The sequence below is a fragment of the Natator depressus genome, chromosome 3 (assembly GCF_965152275.1).
Source record: "Natator depressus isolate rNatDep1 chromosome 3, rNatDep2.hap1, whole genome shotgun sequence".
NCBI lineage: Eukaryota > Metazoa > Chordata > Testudines > Cheloniidae > Natator > Natator depressus.
The window spans coordinates 64,088,279-64,110,550 of record NC_134236.1 but is presented as its reverse complement, the minus strand read 5'-3'; the positions used below and the strand labels follow the sequence as shown (position 1 = coordinate 64,110,550).

The window sequence follows — 22,272 nt, the reverse complement described above, 5'->3', positions numbered from 1 at the left end:
ACAGAGGCTATAGACATATACCTCAAACATCACTGTGCTATACAGAGTATGACTATAGAGAGTTTACACTCATGTAATTCCCATTGACTCAATAATCTGATATCCAGTGGGTTACAGAAGGGAAGAATCTGGCCAACAATACATAGTCTGACAGGTAGGAATGAGATTTTATATAGAGACAAAGTAGTACATTTGGACTCACCCTGATTAAGTCATACTTTGCATCATATTAATTTGTTTTTAGACCTCAGTCCAGTACAATATAAATTTAACTTCTAACATAAACTGTAAGCTTCTTCCCTCCCACAAATGGTCATGTCTGTGTACTCATAACATTTCTGGTTGATCTTACAAAAAATAAGGGGATTGCCAAGTTGAACTAATTAGCCTTTATAATCTAACCTACCCTAGCTCCCAGTGGTCATAGGAAATCCACTCCTGCCTGAAGCCGCCAGTTATAGAAAGCATTAAAGCAGAGTTTATCCCTCTAGCTCTGAGAGGTCAGCAACACAGGAGACAGCAATGGAGTGAGCACAGATAAATCCAAAGTTTGATCCAAGAGGAAATTAGGTGCTGAGTATTAAACCAAGGTACAGTATTGACAAGCAGAGATAGGAATTTATAAGTTTAGCACATTCAGAAAGTTAGCAGTGAATAGGGGCTACAGAAGTGCTCTTGAGACAGCAGTGTCTGGTGACAGGGACGAGGGCAGCCTAGCCTAGCAGTCAGAGTAGGGATTAGCTCTAGTGATCAGAGCAGGGTTCAGGAATGAAAGAGGAGGGTCAGAGCTTGAATCAGTAGTTGAAAGCTTGAGCCATGGGCCAAGCTGGAGGTCAGGAGATGGATACCAGAGCAAGGGTCAAGCCAGTGTCAACAGTCAGAAGTCAGAGCCAAGGATCAAATCGAAGTCATAAGACGGAACTAAGGGCCAAACCAGAGGGCAGTAACTATTAACTAGAGCCAAGAGACAAACCAGAGTCAGAAGTCAGAGCCACAGGTCAAGCCAGAGGGCAGGAACTGGAGCAAGCAGTGTAGCAGGCTGGGGGAGCTTGAGAGAGACAAGACAGAGGCAAGGCTGAGTGCAAGGCAGGAGCAGCAGTACCAAGGTAACGAAGGAGCCGTCACAGTAGTGGGTATGAGCACTGAGCATCCAGAGCTGCTGCTCCCAAGGGCCTTGCTTGTTGGGTTAAGCATGATGAGCTGCATGCAGCAGATCCAGGGCCTGGACATGTTCCGGAGGTTCCCATGAACACTTGACTGGCCCGTACCCATCCAATCAATTAGCTATTGTAGTTTTCCTCAGACTCAACAAGAGGCTAGATTCTGCTGAACCACATATTTTTCTTGTCCCTGAGCGGTTATATGTGGGGCGGAGGAGTAGTAAGCAGTGAGAAGAGATTCTTGGCTAACGGTTTTAGAGGAGAGATTGAGGGAATCTGGTAACTTGAATGTAATCTGTTTTGTGATCTGGAAAGGTCCCAGGTACTTATGATCCAGCTTCATGGAGAGGCAAAGTTGATTACAGATTCCAGCCAAACAACCACACCTTATCCCCTACCCCAAAGCAGGGTATCAGCTGGTGGGACCAGTCAGCATATCATTTGTAAATTGCCTTGATGACTTGTAACTGGCCCTGGAGTTCTTGGTGTGCCTGGTGGATGTGGGTTGTGAGTTTGGTAACAGTGGGCATTGACAATTCAGAGGGGATCTCTGGATGAGCGCAAAGTTGGAAACCAGAGTTAGCAAAAAAAAAAAAAAAAGTGCATATTGGAGGCACTTGTGGCATTGTTGCAAGCAAATTCACTGTGAGGGATCAGGGACAGCGAATCATCTTGATGATAGTTTAGGAAGCAACATGTGTACTGTTCAAGGACCTGATTGACTTGCTTCTCCTGCCCATCGGTGCTTGGGTGCTAGGCTGCATAGAGCATGTGTTACACTAATAAAAATGATACCAACAGGATCTTGTAAGAGGGACAAGGCAAATTGCCACATTTATTGTAAATACAACAAAATATTCCTATATGCAATTTCTATATAGATCCATTCACACACAGACATTCACACACAGATTCTACATAAAGGTTATTATAGTTACCAGCCTAGATGTTGTTCGTGCCAAGTCTCGTGCCAGGTGGCCTGGACACGAGAGTGGAGCCGAGTCGTTGTCAGATGCACATCTGATGCTCCTGGAGCGTGGTCGTAGAACCAGACTCAAAGAACACAGTCCCTGGACCCAATTTTTATAGGTCTCTGATTCAATACAAGTCTATGGAAGTTGCTTCATCATGCTGAATTTACAATTGAGATGACCATCAATCAGCTCAATCAGCAGGTGGTACATCCATGACGGCTCCATGATGGCTAGGTGTTATGTTCTTGTTCTTCCTTGATGCGTTTTGGGTGGATTCCGGGCCCTCCGGGGGTCATCCGGTTATCTTCACTTTGCATATTCTTTGGCCCATCGATATCAAGGTTGAAATTCTTAGGATTAGGCTGGCACCATTTACTAACCAATTATTTCCCTGCTTCAGACTCTCAATTCCAGGCACTCATCATTCATTCTTTTACTTAACAACACAATCTATGACTCTTGATTCATTTAACAAGTTTTATCCCACTATCTATTTTTCCCTCCTTGGATACCAAGATTTACATAGGCATGACAAGGGTCCCCCGCGGGAAAAGAGCATCAGGGTGTTGTTTTAAAGAACAGCATTGTTTCCTCAAAGTTCTTATCACTTTCCAGCACAGACTCTTTGTCCTCTACCGGCCTGAAATAATTAGCACTTTGGCCTTGCATTTGTTACAAAGTGAAATTCAACAACATGGAACTGATGTTCATACCTTTTACAATACCTATATACTCTTTTGTCTATCTTTATTTCTACTACTACGTAATTATAATTCTATCATACTTATATAACTTTGAGGGCGACCCAACATATGAAAGCTGGTCTTCAACTTATGTCCCTCACTCATGCGCACCAAGTTATAGGCCCCATGCAGATCTAGTTTTGTGAAAATAGGGGCCACACATATCCATTCTAAGGGGATAGGGGAATCAGGGAGCAGTTTCGTACAGTCACCTTGTTCAGGGCCTGAGAGCCAATATGTGGTTGCAAAGAGCCATCCTCTTTCTTGACAAAAAAGATCCGAGTACCTGCCAGGAACATGGCCAGTTGGATGAAACCCTTCAGAGAACTTGAAGTTTGGGTTTGGAGAAGGCATATATCCAACCAAATGGAATCGCGGCTTCAGGCTGCTGATCAATCGGGCAATCATAAGTCCAATGCAGGGGCAAGATGTCTGCCTTCCATTTGTCAAAAACATCAGTGAAGTCAGGGAATTTGTGGGGGATCTCAGACGCTGCAGCCAAAGCTGCAGGGGATGCTGAGGGTCCTGGCAGTCTTGCTGCCTGATGATTAGGGTCTTCCAGTGGGTGACATGAAACCACAGAGTATACCAGTCTGGTTCTCAGATCCTGGGAGGCAGGATAGCTGATAGTGCCAGGAGCTAAAGTGGAGGATCCCCCTCTGCCAATGAATCTGGGGGTCATGAGTAGTAAGCCAGGGCATACCTAGAATGTTGGGATAATAGGGGGACTGGATTAATCCAGATTGCAGGGTTTCCTGATGCCCCAGAGAATGATAACCATTTCTAGCAAGGTGTGGTAAGTTAACTATCTAAAGGTTTATTAACTAGGAAAAGGACATAAGGATGTTATTTACAAGGTTAAAGCAGATAAACACAAATGAGTTACAGCCTTAAGTTTCAAAAGACACTTCTATACTAAGGGTATGTCTACACTACGGAATAAGGTCGAATTTATAGAAGTCGGTTTTTTAGAAATCGGTTTTATATATTCGAGTGTGTGTGTCCCCACAGAAGTGCATTAAGTGCATTAACTCGGCGGAGTGCTTCCACAGTACCGAGGCTAGAGTCGACTTCCGGAGCGTTGCACTGTGGGTAGCTATCCCACAGTTCCCGCTGTCTCCGCTGCCCATTGGAATTCTGGGTTGAGATCCCAATGCCTGATGGGGCTGAAACATTGTCGCGGGTGGTTCTGGGTACATATCGTCAGTCCCACCCTTCCCTCCCTCCCTCCGTGAAAGCAAGGGCAGACAATTGTTTCGCGCCTTTTTTCCTGAGTTACCTGTGCGGACGCCATACCACCGCAAGCATGGAGCCCGCTCAGGTAACCGTCACCGTATGTCTCCTGGGTGCTGGCAGACGCGGCACGGCATTGCTACACAGTAGCAGCAACCCATTGCCTTGTGGCAGCAGACGGTACAATACGACTGGTAGCCGTCCTCGTCATGTCCGAGGTACTCCTGGTCGCCTGTGTGAGGTCGATCAGGAGCGCCTGGGCAGACATGGGTGCAGGGACTAAATTTTTAGTGACTTGACCAGGTCATTCTCTTTAGTCCGGCAGTCAGTCCTATTGAACCGTCTTATGGTGAGCAGGCAGGCAATATGTCCTTCTGCACCGTCTGCTGCCAGCCAAAGATGTAAAAGATAGATGGAGTGGATCAAAACAAGAAATAGACCAGATTTGTTTTGTACTCATTTGCCTCCTCCCCTGTCTAGGGGAATCATTCCTCTAGGTCACACTGCAGTCACTCACAGAGAAGGTGCAGCGAGGTAGATCTAGCCATGTATCAATCAGAGGCCAGGCTAACCTCCTTGTTCCAATAAGAACAATAACTTAGGTGCACCATTTCTTATTGGAACCCTCCGTGAAGTCAACCCTGTAAGCCGTGTCCTCAGTCGCCCCTCCCTGCGTCAGAGCAACGGCAAACAATCGTGCATCTGAGTTGAGAGTGCTGTCCAGAGCAGTCACAATGGAGCACTCTGATTGGGCTAAAACATTGTCGCGGGTGGTTCTGGGTACATATTGTCCGGCCCCCGTTCCCTCCCTCCCTCCGTGAAGGCAAGGGCAGACAATTGTTTCGCGCCTTTTTTCCTGAGTTACCTGTGCGGACGCCATACCACCGCAAGCATGGAGCCCGCTCAGGTAACCGTCACCGTATGTCTCCTGGGTGCTGGCAGACGCGGTACGGCATTGCTACACAGTAGCAGCAACCCATTGCCTTCTGGCAGCAGACGGTACAGTACGATTGGTAGCCGTCCTCGTCATGTCCGAGGTGTTCCTGGTCGCCTGTGTGAGGTCGATCAGGAGCGCCTGGGCAGACATGGACGCAGGGACTAAATTTTTGGTGACTTGACCAGGTCATTCTCTTTAGTCCTGCAGTCAGTCGTATTGAACCGTCTAATGGTGAGCAGGCAGGCAATACGGATTGCTAGCAGTCGTATTGTACCATCTTCTGCCGGGCAGGCAAGAGATGACAATGGCTAGCAATCGTATTGTACCATCTTCTGCCGGGCAGGCAAGAGATGACGATGGCTAGCAATCGTACTGTGCCATCTTCTGCCAGGCAGGCAAGAGATGAGGATGGCTAGCAGTCGTACTGTACCATCTTCTGCCGAGCAGCCATGAGATGTGGATGGCTTGCAGTCCTTCTGCACCGTCTGCTGCCAGCCAAAGATGTAAAAGATAGATGGAGTGGATCAAAACAAGAAATAGACCAGATTTGTTTTGTACTCATTTGCCTCCTCCCCTGTCTAGGGGACTCATTCCTCTAGGTCACACTGCAGTCACGCACAGAGAAGGTGCTGCGAGGTAGATCTAGCCATGTATCAATCAGAGGCCAGGCTAACCTCCTTGTTCCAATAAGAACAATAACTTAGGTGCACCATTTCTTATTGGAACCCTCCGTGAAGTCCTGCCTGAACTACTCCTTGATGTAAAGCCACCCCCTTTGTGGATTTTAGCCTCCTGAAGCCAACCCTGTAAGCCGTGTCGTCAGTCGCCCCTCCCTCCGTCAGAGCAACGGCAGACAATCATTCCGCGCCTTTTTTCTGTGCGGACGCCATACCAAGGCAAGCATGGAGTCCGCTCAGCTCACTTTGGCAATTAGGAGCACATTAAACACCACACGCATTATCCAGCAGTATATGCAGCACCAGAACCTGGCAAAGCGCTACCGGGCGAGGAGGCGACGTCAGCGCGGTCACGTGAGTGATCAGGACATGGACACAGATTTCTCTGAAAGCATGGGCCCTGCCAATGCATGCATAATGGTGCTAATGGGGCAGGTTCATGCTGTGGAACGCCGATTCTGGGCTCGGGAAACAAGTACAGACTGGTGGGACCGCATAGTGTTGCAGGTCTGGGACGATTCCCAGTGGCTGCGAAACTTTCGCATGCGTAAGGGCACTTTCATGGAACTTTGTGACTTGCTTTCCCCTGCCCTGAAGCGCATGAATACCAAGATGAGAGCAGCCCTCACAGTTGAGAAGCGAGTGGCGATAGCCCTGTGGAAGCTTGCAACGCCAGACAGCTACCGGTCAGTCGGGAATCAATTTGGAGTGGGCAAATCTACTGTGGGGGCTGCTGTGATGCAAGTAGCCCACGCAATCAAAGATCTGCTGATATCAAGGGTAGTGACCTTGGGAAATGTGCAGGTCATAGTGGATGGCTTTGCTGCAATGGGATTCCCTAACTGTGGTGGGGCCATAGACGGAACCCATATCCCTATCTTGGCACCGGAGCACCAAGCCGGCGAGTACATAAACCGCAAGGGGTACTTTTCAATAGTGCTGCAAGCTCTGGTGGATCACAAGGGACGTTTCACCAACATCAACGTGGGATGGCCGGGAAAGGTATATGACGCTCGCATCTTCAGGAACTCTGGTCTGTTTCAAAAGCTTCAAGAAGGGACTTTATTCCCAGACCAGAAAATAACTGTTGGTGATGTTGAAATGCCTATAGTTATCCTTGGGGACCCAGCCTACCCCTTAATGCCATGGCTCATGAAGCCGTACACAGGCAGCCTGGACAGCAGTCAGGAGCTGTTCAACTACAGGCTGAGCAAGTGCAGAATGGTGGTAGAATGTGCATTTGGACGTTTAAAGGCGCGCTGGCGCAGTTTACTGACTCGCTTAGACCTCAGCGAAACCAATATTCCCACTGTTATTACTGCTTGCTGTGTGCTCCACAATATCTGTGAGAGTAAGGGGGAGACGTTTATGGCGGGGTGGGAGGTTGAGGCAAATCGCCTGGCTGCTGGTTACGCGCAGCCAGACACCAGGGCGGTTAGAAGAGCACAGGAGGGTGCGGTACGCATCAGAGAGGCTTTGAAAACCAGTTTCATGACTGGCCAGGCTACGGTGTGAAAGTTCTGTTTGTTTCTCCTTGATGAAACCCCCCGCCCCTTGGTTCACTCTACTTCCTTGTAAGCTAACCACCCTCCCCTCCTCCCTTTGATCACCTCTTGCAGAGGCAATAAAGTCATTGTTGCTTCACATTCATGCATTCTTTATTCATTCATCACACAAATAGGGGGATGACTACCAAGGTAGCCCAGGAGGGGTGGTGGAGGAGGGAAGGAAAATGCTACACAGCACTTTAAAAGTTTACAACTTTAAAATTTATTGAATGACAGCCTTCTTTTTTTTGGGCAATCCTCTGTGGTGGAGTGGCTGGTTGGCCGGTGGCCACCCCACCACGTTCTTGGGCGTCTGGGTGTGGAGGCTATGGAACTTGGGGAGGAGGGCGGTTGGTTACACAGGGGCTGTAGTGGCAGTCTGTGCTCCAGCTGCCTTTGCTGCAGCTCAACCATACACTGGAGCATACTGCTTTGGTCCTCCAGCAGCCTCAGCATTGAATCCTGCCTCCTCTCATCACGCTGTCGCCACATTCGAGCTTCAGCCCTCTCTTCAGCCCGCCACTTACTCTCTTCAGCCCGCCACTTACTCTCTTCAGCCCACCACCTCTCCTCCTGGTCATTTTGTGCTTTCCTGCAGTCTGACATTATTTGCCTCCACGCATTCGTCTGTGCTCTGTCAGTGTGGGAGGACAGCATGAGCTCGGAGAACATTTCATCTCGAGTGCGTTTTTTTTTCTTTCTAATCTTCACTAGCCTCTGGGAAGGAGAAGATCCTGTGATCATTGAAACACATGCAGCTGGTGGAGAAAAGAAAAGGGACAGCGGTATTTAAAAAGACACATTTTATAAAACACTGGCTACACTCTTTCAGGGTAAACCTTGCTGTTAACATTACATACATAGCACATGTGCTTTCGTTACAAGGTCGCATTTTGCCTCCCCCCTCCCTGTGGCTAACAGCGGGGAACATTTCTGTTCAGCCGCAGGCAAACAGCCCAGAAGGAATGGGCTCCTCTGAGTGTCCCCTGAAGAAAAGCACCCTATTTCAACCAGGTGACCATGGATTATATCTCACTCTCCTGAGGATAACACACGAACGGATGTTGCTTGAACGCCAGCAAACATACACTGCAATGCTTTGTTGTACAATGATTCCCGAGTACGTGTTACTGGCCTGGAGTGGTAAAGTGTCCTACCATGAAGGACGCAATAAGTCTGCCCTCCCCAGAAACCTTTTGCAAAGGCTTTGGGAGTATATCCAGGAGAGCCGCGAATGCCAGGGCAAAGTAATCCTTTCACATGCTTGCTTTTAAACCATGTATAGTATTTTAAAAGGTACACTCACCGGAGGTCCCTTCTCCGCCTGCTGGGTCCAGGAGGCAGCCTTGGGTGGGTTCAGGGGGTACTGGCTCCAGGTCCAGGGTGAGAAACAGTTCCTGGCTGTCGGGAAAACCGGTTTCTCCGCTTGCTTGCTGTGAGCTATCTACAACCTCGTCATCATCATCATCTTCTTCGTCCCCAAAACCTGCTTCCGTATTGCCTCCATCTCCATTGAAGGAGTCAAACAACACGGCTGGGGTAGTGGTGGCTGAACCCCCTAAAATGGCATGCAGCTCATCATAGAAGCGGCATGTTTGGGGCTCTGACCCGGAGCGGCCGTTCGCCTCTCTGGTTTTCTGGTAGGCTTGCCTCAGCTCCTTCAGTTTCACGCGGCACTGCTTCAGGTCCCTGTTATGGCCTCTGTCCTTCATGCCCTGGGAGATCTTGACAAAGGTTTTGGCATTTCGAAAACTGGAACGGAGTTCTGATAGCACGGATTCCTCTCCCCATACAGCGATCAGATCCCGTACCTCCCGTTCGGTCCATGCTGGAGCTCTTTTGCGATTCTGAGACTCCATCATGGTCACCTCTGCTGATGAGCTCTGCATGGTCACCTGCAGCTTGCCACGCTGGCCAAACAGGAAATGAGATTCAAAAGTTCGCGGTTCTTTTCCTGTCTACCTGGCCAGTGCATCTGAGTTGAGAGTGCTGTCCAGAGCGGTCAAAATGGAGCACTCTGGGATAGCTCCCGGAGGCCAATACCATCGAATTGTGTCCACAGTACCCCAAATTCGACCCGGCAAGGCCGATTTAAGCGCTAATCCACTTGTCAGGGGTGGAGTAAGGAAATCGATTTTAAGAGCCCTTTAAGTCGAAATAAAGGGCTTCATCGTGTGGACGGGTGCAGGTTTACATCGATTTAATGCTGCTAAATTCGACCTAAAGTCCTAGTGTAGACCAGGGCTAAGAAAGCTCTATATGTCTCTTATGGCTAACCCAGGCCAAACACTGCAGCTCTCTTGCTTATGCCTAGTAAACCTTTCCCCCAAGAGTCCAAGCACCATAAAGATACAGTTTCTTCTTCTAAGGGCTTTTTATACCATTCCCATTTTCTGAGCAGCCAGTTCATCTGATGGGAGCAATTCACTTGCATGTCTCTTCTTCATGTATGGGGGAGAGCAATCAACACAGTCTTTTGTCCTCTGATGTTCCACAATAGTTCATCTAGTGTTGATGGGCCTTCTTTGTTGGGTAGGAGATAACATCTGCTGTTGAAAACTAGTATTTCACTCTCATTAATGCTTCTCTCCAGCCTGGTGATTTACAGTTAGAGAGCAAACATTTAAATAATACCTTATAACATGGGAGACAGATACTATAAGTGAGATTAATGCATGCAGCAATTTACAAGTATTCAATAAAGTCTAATCACTAAGCACCTTTTTGTAAGTCTAATATCTATTTTAACAATACTAATACACAGCTGAGTCAGACGGCTTCCAGCTATGTTTTGGTCAGTGTTCAGTTGATACCTAGGGGCCTTGGCTTGAACTGGCACCTGGTCTGCCAGCATCACCGGGTCATCAAAGATAATGGACATGGCTTGAATGAATTCCTCTAATTGTTACAAAAGGGGGCTGAACTGCTCCACGGGGAGGGAAGCCCAGGCCAAGGCCTCCCCAGTCAACAACCTTATGATAAGCCCCACACCAGCATGGTCTGTGGGGAATGATGGAGGGCATAGTAAGAACAGGAGCCCACGCTGGTTCAGGAACCACTGAAACTTGTCCCAATCCATATCAAATTTGTCAGGCATGGTATCTTCAGATCTAGGGAGAGGCAGAGCCAGCAGAGCAACCTACACCTGCAGGGCCGCATTCTGTGATTGCAGGGTGGTTACTTGCACCTGCAGGTTCTAGGTGTTGTTCATGCTTGATAGAGTTCATGCTTGCACTGAGGACCCTTTGCCCTAATCTTCTGGCGCTGCTCAATCTGTTGGGTGACCAGGGCAAGGGTAGTCTAACCTAGTGATCAGAGCAGGCATCAGCCCACACAGTTAGCAAAGGCTTCAGGAACCAAGAACTAGGATCAGAGCCAGAGTCGGTAGTCAGAAGCCAAGCCAAGGGTCAAGCCACAGGGCAGGAACTGGATACCAGAGTTGAGGGTCTAGTGGCATTCAGCGGTCAGACACCAGAGCCTTGGGTTAAGCTGGAGGTTGGGAACTGGCAAGGAGGGTTTTCAAGGCTGGAGCAGGACGGAGGCAAGGCTGGGTGCAAGACAGGAGTAGCAGGAACAAAGTAACACAGGAGCAGGCACAGTGGTGGGCATGAGCATTGAGCAACCAGCAAGCTGCTGCTGCTGCTGTCTTAAGAGATAGCCTGCTGGCCCCCTCCAGCACAATCAGGTGGGGTGGCCAATCAGGCAGTCCACTGCAGGCCAGCTATACTGAGGCAACTACTTGGAGATTAGCTCTGCTGAATATCCTGCTTCCTGACAAATAATCTTTAACATGCTGTATTTACGACAACAGGCAGCAACAAGAGACATCTTAGAATAAGAAGTAACTACCTCTAATGGCTCCCAGAAGGATCCAGGGCAGCCTGTTGTGCAGTGTTCTGGTTTATAGATCAAGACAAAGTCAAAACTTCTTTCTTTTTCTGAAGGAAAAGATGGAGAGCCTGGAAGGCATTAGAAATCACTGGGAGAGGTAATAGAAGCCAAACTGGATAGTGACATAGAGGAATAATTGTTTTAAAAAATACAGATTTTTAAGACTTGGATGGAATAGACAGCTGGACTGTGAAAAAAGATAGCGGCTTAAGACTTAAGGAAAATTAGAAGCAGTAAGGAGAGCAAAGGAAAACATGTACGCTAACCATTTAACACTGATACCTTCATTAGGTATCCTGCCCTTGACAAGGTGGGAAAATTAGACTGAGGGGAAATCAACGGAGAGCAGTAACCTAACTACAGTTAAACAGGCATGCATTGAAAAGAAGCAATTAGGGAAAAAAAGCCGGAAGAAATTGTAACTGATGAATCCATACCCATGAACATATCTGCAGAAATCTATGGGCCAAATATAGAAAACAAATGGCCAAATTTACAAAAGTAAATAAGCACTTTCTCACTGAGGCACCAATCTGGATCTTTAGGCCCCTAAATGCCTTTACAAATCAGGCCCCAAATGCTATGCTGCTTTGCAGGTAGTTAACCAAAGGATTGCTGGACATCTTGAGGAATTCCCAGTGAATATAAATCATACAGGATCACATGCCACCTTGGGAGGAAGCTCTGACAATCAAAAATAACTTCAGGGACCTGGAAGGGTCAATATAGATGGTCATAAAAATTTTTCCTCTGCCAAGTGTAAGTGAAGAAAAAGGGCTGATGTTAAAAAACAAACACTGGATGCAGTCATATTATGAGGGGATTTGGGAATTAATATTCCTATTACTTTTTTTTCTGCTAAACATTCAGAACAAAGTATTATGTTAATTAAATATTCTGTTTGAAATAGAAACCTACAAAAGTAAAGACATTCAGAGAATTTCACAGAGAAATTCATACACAGCAATTTTAATCTTTCCTTTTTAGATATATGAATTTTGCTAGGGTCTTTCATTACAAAAGTTAGTCAGTCTGAGCTACTGTTTGGCAAATATTTATTTTACAAATTTGGTTTAACTATGTGGAGGTATGGAAACATTCCATGGAGTAATTATATTAAAATTCTCACATTTACATATGAAAGAGAGTTTTCCAGAATTCTGTATATGAAGACATTCTTCTAGTAAATAATTTTTATACCAGGACATGTAACAAAGATTGAATATATTAGGCATTTGTCCCATAAAGAACAATAAACAAAATATGAAAAGCATTGCTCAATAGTAAATACGTATCTATTATGGGTAAAATTCTGCTTGTAGCTCTGTACATTAATTTAATGGGAGCTGTGTCTGGGTAGCGGAATTAATGTTGTCCTATATTTAACTGAGCGTATTTATAGAAACACTGATGGTGTAACTACGAAAATTACATTCTTTAAAATGTGGCTCCATTCTGAAACTGGGTCACTAAAATAACAATACAGTTTGGCTTGATTACATCGCACCAATTTCTTCAATAAATTCAATCACTTTCCATGTAAAATTGTGTGTGTTTTTGCCCTGCCCCAACTGCAAACTCACCCAGTGCTTTGAATGCCAAACAAGTGTCTTTCTTTTAAATGAATTTGAAGCCATCAAATGGCAGGAAGCCCAAGCCACCAAATTTCATGTGGTTTCAGGTTGAAATCATACAAAACTATTATGTTCCATGTAGCTTCCTTCACAAGACCCCTTCCCCTGCCTTCATCAGGGAGTGAGTGGGATATGCCGGTTCTGGGGAATCCCTATTACTGGAAAACACTGTAGAGCATGTCAGAGTCCAGAGTGAGGTAAAGCAGAAATCGGCCCTGGGCAGTTGAATCTGGTAGGTTCCTATGATGCAGCATTGAGAAGCATGCTGCCTTTAGCTCAGAAATTTTGTGAGGGTTTGAAGCTTGGGGAGCAGATCTGCCTTTCCAGCTAACCATCTCAGATACTGATGATGCAGAAAGGACAAGTCTTTACTCACTGAAGAACTCATGATGAGAGAGAGGGCCCATTTGCACATTCTCCAAAACCCTCAGAATGGGACGAAGTAAAAACTTCCAGCCTCCCAACATAAACCAGTGCAAAGGTAAGAGGAGCATTCCTGGGCCTTTGTGGGGAGAGGAGGCTTGTGGCGGGATCTTGCAGTATCATAGTTAATGGGAATTTTGCCATTAACTTCAAAGCAAGCAGGATCAGGGCCTAGATCAGGAGGTTCCAGATGGGACAATATTCCTCCCAAACTCTCTGAAAAATTGAAGAATCTCCAAGAGCCTGGACCAAGTTTCAATGTCCTCTGCTCATGTGTGTTTTGTTGTGAAAGTGTTGCACCATTCCGTTTACAGTATTACCTCCAGAGATGAGTACTCTACAGTTCAGGTTGCCTAATTTGGTTTTCCACACGCATAAGACAGGATGTATTTTCCCTTCAGAGTAGCAATTGTAACCTGAGTGGCTGCACACCCTGAGATCTGGATCAGGAGTCAGGAGACAACTCGTACTATGTCCACATGCAGAAAGACATGATCATGCTTTTCAATAGTATTTGCATAAAATCCCTTTTACTTCTTTGACTAGAGCTGGGCAAATAATACCAGATATTTTCTGCCAACATTTTTAAGGCTGTTTAATTAGCTTAGGCCATGTGCATGCTCCTTTTTGTATTTCCTTTCTAAGCACATTCAAATGACTGCATTTAATGTTCATGGGAATGAATCTCAAAGTCAGATTCGTGAGTATTTGTAGAAACCAATTTTTCATGTAATGTGCAGGAAGCATTCATGCTGTAAGTCTCTGTGCATTCATCTAATCAGGGGGGGGAAAATGTACCATGTGTCTTATCTGAACAGTTAAGAAACTAAGCAAAACTGACTACAAATTTCAAAATGAAGCAATATATAGGGTAAAAAATTTCAGAGGTGTTTGGATGACAAATAAATGAGAGAAAAACTGATCTGCTCACAGATGTTCCATGAGCAGAAAACAAAGCTAAATTCTTGGGTGGTGGTGGGGGAGAGGGAATAATTAATTAAGAGTTATTCATTCATTTCTATCTCTGAGCATGGAAAATGGTTATTAAAATCCAGTCAAACCGCCCTGTATAATATAAAGATCTGGTAACAGCAGGTAAATGTCAATTAAAATTATTCATTACTATGTTTAAGCTGAAACAAAAGCTGACTACAAATACATGTCCAAAAGAGTTTCTTTTTCATAATGAACCAGAATCCAGGATCCTGACAGACACCCTCAAACTTTGGTAGGGTATGTTTGAAATCCATGTGCTTTATGACATGTTATCAAACCAGATCTTGTTTCTACTATTTTTGAAGACACAGACACAACTGTAGCCAACTGGATGGCTCCTGAGGAAAAATTGAGCCAAGATGCAGCAAGATTCTAATACCTTTCCTTCTTCCTATCCCAAAAAGGCCACTAAAAGACATGATCTTGACTTCTGCTGTCTTCCTCTTCACAATGCCATGTTGATAGGTCTCAAAAACAAGAGGGAAGAAAGGAAAGAAAATCTCTAATTATTCGATACTATGCATACTCACCTTTATCTGGAACTATTAATGGGATAGGCAAGCACAACAGAGCATTCCCCTTTGCCGTTATAAAGATAGGTAGATGAGGATTTTAGCAAAAACTCACAATACCACAGATGGAGCCAGAGAATGTGCCAAGTAATTTGTCAGAGACTCTCAGATATCTGTAATATAAAGATGGCTAACATATCACAGAAATGTTTTTGTCTCCTCACTCTAAATGCTCTTCATTCCATTATTCATATCGCATCAAAAGCTACCTTTGTTTTTTTAGGCTACATAGTTCTAATGAAAACTATTTACAATTAATCACAGCGTCTTCTAAGTGTCAGGATGCTGAATGTATAAATGATCTTTGACATACTGTTGCTAGACTCGAAGGCAGTGTATATATGGTTTACTTATATTATTTTCTGATATGAAGAACCAGTTGTATCCATTCATAAATGAGACACCTGACCCCGCAAACACTTATTCAAACCCTGGACTTCAATATAACTATTTAGATGAGCAATGATTACTCACAGGAGTCAGGATTTGCAGAATCAGGTTCCCAAAATGCCAGATTCCCTATTGCAACTTTTTTTCCCTATATCACTTAGTGGACACTAACTGCTCCTCCCACTCTTGAATTCTGAGCAAGCAAGCCCAGCAAAGCTTACAAGAATTAGCTCTTGTCATACACATGATCAATAAACTCTTCATGGGAAGTTTGAATTAAAGGTTTATAAAATGGTGGGCTCTCAGAGGTAGGTTCCACAAAACAGCTTACCCCTTCTTGCTTAGATGGGGGAATTTGCAAATAGGGGGTCCCTTTTTGTTCCTGAATATGGGAACAAAAATGGGGACCAGAAATAGTTGCTAATCTTACCTAGCACCTTAACTATTCACTTCAGTGAAGATTATCATAAAATGCAAAGACACACCAATAATTATATTTTAATATGTCTACAGTTCTAATATGGTAGGAATGTCACCTAAATAAATGTTAGTAACCGCCTATCCAATTCATTTTTAAATTGGAGCCCAAACAGTCCTGCCTGTCAGTTATGAAGCCATTCAACATAGCTCTAGATAAAAACAGTTCCTCTTTACTTCTTCTGACACTTCAAACTGCTGCTTCCCACAGTATCTCATAAACCATAAAATCAGCTAATGGTACCCTACCATTGTCTCCTCCACTACCACCTGTCAGATTTTGCTAAACGTTATTAGGACACCTGGATGAAGTTTCTTCATGAAAAAGTTAGTATCTGAATGATAAAGATACATTAATATAGGCTTTATGGAATTAATATTAATATAAGTCTTGGGAAAAGCTTAGAATTGTTCTGCTATTCAGGTGTTTCTGGTACGTCTGCTTTGATACACGCTTCCTGTGAAGTAAGCTTGAAACTGCTCCTGTCTTCCTAATTCTAATGATGTACTTATTACCAGATCTACACTTATTAGAAACTTTTTCTCTCTGCTATATTAATTCTGAGTTTTTATTCTTCCACAATCTATTCACAACTCCAATTAGAAAAGCATGCAATGAAATAGCCATTCGTTGATCTACTTTATCTATTCAATCTGACTGTTATGAAAAGGTGTGTAGAAGGAAAGCTGCAACTGGAGTCTGCACCCACTGCAGGAACTGTAAAGGATTCCAGCCAGGGTAATTTGAGAAGGACCAGCTGAAACTAATTAGGCTATTTGAATAGACTATGGGGAAGGAGCGCTTTGAGAGATTGATCAATAAAGGGCTGAAACCAGATTGATCCTCAGAGTAGAAAAAGAGGAAATTTCTTTTTCAAGTTTTGTTATAGGATCTTTGGAGCTGTGGTCTGACAGAAGAGACCCAAAATAGAGAGTTTTCCTCTTCTTTGGGATTTATGTTATATGAACATTATGTTTTGTGGTCTGGGGATAAAAAACTTGAAAGAGACTTAACCCACTTTAACTGACTGGTTGATTTACCTCTCTGTCCAGGGACATATAGCCAGCCAAATTGCAACATTGATACTAAAATTAAAAATATAACTTAAGTTTAGTGGTCTCAGTCTAGTCTCCAGTGAATGAGGATTCACATCAGAAAAACCACCATTACCACAGCTGAAACCTTTACTAAGATTCTCAGCAGAGAGGTCAAGCACAGTGCTACATTATTGAGAATAAACTCTCACTCCAAGAGATAGTCCCTCTTGGTCAGGGTTGAGGCACGTTGGCAGAGTAGGACAGGGAATCTTGCACCGGGTTGTATTTATTCTTGTCCTTTCTGAGGAAACATCTTTTTCCACCCGCCATGTGAGTGGGTTGGTGGGAGCATGAAGAAATGGGAGAGGACACCAAACCCTCTCTTTGCTCAAACCCCTACTGCACTTCAAGTTGGTCCTAAAAAGGATGCTACATAGTTGTGTGTGTTAACATACATACATGGTAAGTGTTGCCAAAACTTAGTGAAACATGATGTGGTTTGCGTTCAGTAAATCACTGTGAGACATAAAAGTAGAGATCCGCATTCCACTTCTGATCTCATCCAATCAAATTTAGCGAGGGTAGCATTTGGGAAGCACTGGAATCTTCTAGTGGCATGTCATTTGCTGTCACTTCTGTCCTCTTGGTCCTCTTTATAGATGATATTTAACCATCTCCTGCAGACAACCAAAATACATTGGACCAGATCCTCAAACTGGTGTAAACTGGGTCAACTGAAATGGAACTATGCAAATGTAGATCAGCATGAGGACATGGCCCATTATTTGTGCATTGCAATGTGCAATGTACTGATGGCCTTTATGTTGATATTTCAGCACAAATAAACAGCTATTAAGTGCAGCATCACTAAAATATTTTATGAATACAAAATTAATCACTTCTGGAAAGGACTCAATGTAATATTTGCAATTGTCCTTTATTTTCAAGGATCTGCTTACAAGATTTACATTAAAGTGTCCTCAAGAAGCTATCATTGGAATGGCAATATATTACACCTCTTTTTGATCTATGGTCGTAAGCGATCATCACGCTGACCATTGCAACCATCCAAATTCCATTGTGAGTCAGTCCGATAAGAGGACATGTAAGGTGCCCTTGGACTCCTCTGCATCACAAGTAGCAATGCTGAGAGGCAGAGCAACTTCCCTGGGGCCACAACCTTCCTTTCTCCTGCACAGGTGGGGACCTGGGGTTCTATGCCCCTCAGAATGCCAGTCAGCACAGCTGAGCCTGCTGGGAGAGGGAAATTCGCAGAGTCAGGGATGGTGCTGGGGCTGCTTACTTCACCTCAGGAGCAAAGTCAACATGTAGATACAAGGTGCCGATCAACACCTAAGAGAGTTTGTAATCAGAAGAGGGCCATTGTAGAATTTCTGTTTACTGTAACTGACAGACATTGCAGGCATACTGAGTCAGATCCTTAGACGGTGCACATCACTGGAAGTGCCACTGATGTAAATGAAGCTATACTGATTTATGCCAGCTATTTGACCCAATTGTATTTCATACTGTATATATGGTTGTTGTTTTTTTTGTGATCCAAAGTAGAGTATAATCAGTGAAGGATTCTTAAAGGAAAGATGAAGTGAAGCAGTATTATGATCAAAGGAACTAAAATATTTATAATCACAGTCACCAAAATTAACACTTTATTACTGCAATTTTGGGGTTATTTTTTTTTCTTGGTCGTGTTTCTCTTACAATTTTGTGACAATACAATAGCAAGACTTGCTATGAGAGGGAGGCTGGAGAAACCACAGGCATTTTCCACATTTACTAGGTCAGCATACTATGAATTTTATGAGGGACTCCAGCTGCAAGATTTACTGTGTGAGTTTGCAATCAGTACTCTGAATTCTCTTCTTTCTCATCCTTTCCCCAATATCCAAAGCTATAAATTCACAAACTCTTAAAGGGATTTGAAATACCTAACTTCCTTCTAAGTCTTTTGCTTAAAACCTAGATCTGTGTGCCATTAATCTATTTGGTTGGCTGAATGTTTTCTTCAGCTTCACTTTCTCCAGGGCACTTACCACCTGATTTTCAGGTTGAAGCAACATTCAGTTGTAAAGGATGTTTCACAGGGTATGTCTACACTACAATTAAACACCCGTGGCTGGTCTGTGTCAGTTGACTTGGGCTCATGGGACCTGAGCTATGGGGCTGTTTAACTGTGGTGTAAAGATTGAGTTGGACCCCAGACCCTGGGGTCCCAGGAGGGGGGAAGTGTTTAATTGCAGTGTCAACCTACCCATAGTGAAACTCTGCAAAATATAAATGCACAATTTCAATGCAAAACTATAAATTGACAGAGCTGATTGAATAATGAGAAAAATAATTTACCAACTGAGGGCAAAAACTAAATAGTTTACCCAATTTGCATATAATACATTGTTTAGCTACTAACCCAAAAATGTATTCAATACACCATTCAGAATGTTTTGAATCTGACTGCCTGTAAGATTATCTTCCATTCTGATCTCACAGAGTGGTTCTCTTATCTTTTTTTGTTCTTCTAATAAAGTTCTGTTTTTTAAGAATCTGATTGGGTTTTTTGGGTCTTAAAAATCCAAGGCTGGTTTGTGCTCATCTTGTTTATTCTCAAGCCTCCCCAGGAAAGGGGGTGTAACAGCTTGGGGGAATAATTTTCGGGAAATAGGAACTCCAAGTGGTCCTTTCCCTGTTCTTTGTCTAGATCACTTGGTGGTGGCTAAACTCCATCGAACCTTATGCTCAAATAAATCTGTTAGTCTCTAAGATGCCACAAGTCCTCCTTTTCTTTTTACCATTCAGAATGTTGTTCAACTAGCAATCGGACCAGGTGCACAGGATAAGCCTGGGATTCTTTAGCAAACCCTTCAATAAACTTGGGGTAAAATACTGCTGCTGCACTGACAGGGGCACAAAACCTCCCGTGCATAAGGTTTTGCAGAATTTAAAACTGAAGGCCTAGTTTCAATGGGGCTATTCATAGTAGTAAGCACTACGCCTGGAAGTTAGTGTTTGCAGAATCAGGCCAAGAGACTGCAAATAGCAATTTGGGAGGATGGCTTTCTTTGACAGGAAGGTGGAAAAGCAATAGTTTAATATGTCTGAATCAATCTGAAGAACGGTAATTGGTTGTGACAACACAGAGCAGCCTGCAAGCTTGCATTTAGGAAAGACTCGAAACAAAAAGGTTAATTCTGATTGCAACTTGAATTTTTTTAAAAGCCCTTTCTTCATCACGGAATCATTTATGCAACAGTACAGTTTGTTACAATGCTTTTCTGATACTGTGTCTGTGAATGTAATTTTCACCCTCAATGCATTTCTAATGTAATTTTTCTAATGAGTATTATTGTGTATTGGATTAATCCCACTTTATCATCTGTCATGAAAACCATGTCAGGATCGCTGCATCATTAAAATATTGAGATGGAAAATGCCCATTGTTCCTCCTCTGAAGAAAATTAAACATCCATTGCACCATATAATTATTTTGACCAAATAATTGTATTGTATTTTACCTTACGTTATATTCCCACTGTATCACATATTCTTGCACTCTGTTAGTTCAGCTTTCTATATTTAATTCAATTTATTCCTTAACATGTAACTGTTAAACTTCAAAGCATTCGCAAACATTAGCTAAAATTACTCCTAGTATGTATTAAATATTTAGATTACTTATTGACATATATGTTTTAACAAAGAAATAAAATATCTGGGCAAAATTTTCAATGTAGTAGCTACAGTAAGGCATCTCAGTAAACTATGGATTTAGACGTCTCGTTTCCAGCACCTGAAATAGAAAATACTGGTCTCAATCAATAAAAAAATCTGAATTAAATTTAGTTGAGTTATGATTATTGAAAAACAGAAAAAAAATAATCTTTACCAATGAGAACAAAGTGTTTCAACTGAAGCAAACACAGATCTTATGCTGGCCTGCAACACGACCATGCTCACTTATTTTATTTTTGGAAAATAGATAGATCACTTAGGTTGAGATTTTGTCTTGGGCACAATCCTGAGTAAGTGGTGGCACATAAATTGTACAAACCCTAAAGTAGCTCTTGGAGTGGGAGATGTATCTCTGAGGCCCTGATTCAGCTAGTTACTAAAGGATATCCCTAACTTAAAGTATGTGAGTAATCACATTGACACGATGGCCCAGTTCACTGAAGGGACTTAGGCATTGTAACATGGAGCATCAGGGCATCTGACTTTTAGGTGCCTAGAAAATCAAAGGTACAACACTGCAAATCACAAAGTCTGAGTCCAACACCTTGGCTCCACATACAATGAATGTATGTGGACCTAGGGGTGACAGTGGACGAGAAGCTGGATATGAGTCAGCAGTGTGTCCTTGTTGCCAAGAAGGCCAATGGCATTTTGGGATGTATAAGTAGGGGCATAGCCAGCAGATCGAGGGACGTGATCGTTCCCCTTTATTCGACATTGGTGAGGCCTCATCTGGAGTACTGTGTCCAGTTTTGGGCCCCACACTACAAGAAGGATGTGGATAAATTGGAGAGAGTCCAGCGAAGGGCAACAAAAATGATTAGGGGTCTGGAACACATGACTTATGAGGAGAGGCTGAGGGAACTGGGATTGTTTAGTCTGCAGAAGAGAAGAATGAGGGGGGATTTGATAGCTGCTTTCAACTACCTGAGAGGTGGTTCCAGAGAGGATGGTTCTAGACTATTCTCAGTGGTAGAAGAGGACAGGACAAGGAGTAATGGTCTCAAGTTGCAGTGGGGGAGGTTTAGGTTGGATATTAGGAAAAACTTTTTCACTAGGAGGGTGGTGAAAGACTGGAATGCGTTACCTAGGGAGGTGGTAGAATCTCCTTCCTTAGAAGTTTTTAAGGTCAGGCTTGACAAAGCCCTGGCTGGGATGATTTAATTGGGGATTGGTCCTGCTTTGAGCAGGGGGTTGGACTAGATGACCTCCTGAGGTCCCTTCCAACCCTGATATTCTATGATTCTGTGATTCTATGAATGGAGAAAGATAGGCACCTAAGGCTGAGAATCACAAAACCAGCACACTAGGCAGGGAGCCACCTAAGCTAGCCAATAGGAGACGCTGACCAGAGAGTCATATGCTAAGCCTACCCCTCTTGGGAGACAGTGATTCACAAACTGGGGGAAAGTAGCCATTCATCTGACTAAGTTGCATACAGAGACAGAAACAAAATGGGAGCAAGATGGTGGAGGCGGCCTTCCCTTATTACATTTAGCTTAATAGTTAGGGTATTTACCCAGGAGGGGGAGAAGAGATTTGACCATGGCTCACCCATCTCTCTTGCATGTGCCCTACCCACTAGGCCATAGAGTCACGCTAAAGCTTTCACTGGCCCAATTCATATTTAATTATTCAATTGTTTAATTAAGGTGGAACAACTTCAATAGGAGAAATTGAGAGAGACCTAGGTCAGAATAGCTTAATTCCATAGCACTCACCTGCAAAGGGGCAGCTCCCTGTTTAAATCACTTCTTCCCCTCAGGAGGAGTGGGGACTTGGACCAGTGGTGTCCCACTTCCTAGGTAAGTACCCTAACCACCGGTCTAAAGA

General features: G+C 43.9%; 1 protein-coding gene across 1 annotated transcript in view; it reads right to left on the bottom strand.

Annotated features, from left to right (window-relative positions):
- LOC141984486 (uncharacterized) overlaps positions 1-14,649 on the bottom strand; it is a 150,742-nt gene extending 136,093 nt beyond the window's left edge. Inside the window, exons 1-4 of the mRNA XM_074947562.1 lie at positions 14,595-14,649; positions 11,121-11,209; positions 8,578-9,865; positions 7,570-8,029 (exon numbers count right to left, since the gene is read on the bottom strand). Coding sequence (XP_074803663.1) covers positions 7,570-8,029; positions 8,578-9,160 — 1,043 coding nt within the window. The 5' untranslated portion in view covers positions 9,161-9,865; positions 11,121-11,209; positions 14,595-14,649. The remainder of the gene's footprint in view (positions 1-7,569; positions 8,030-8,577; positions 9,866-11,120; positions 11,210-14,594) is intronic.
- Positions 14,650-22,272: the final 7,623 nt, after the last annotated feature.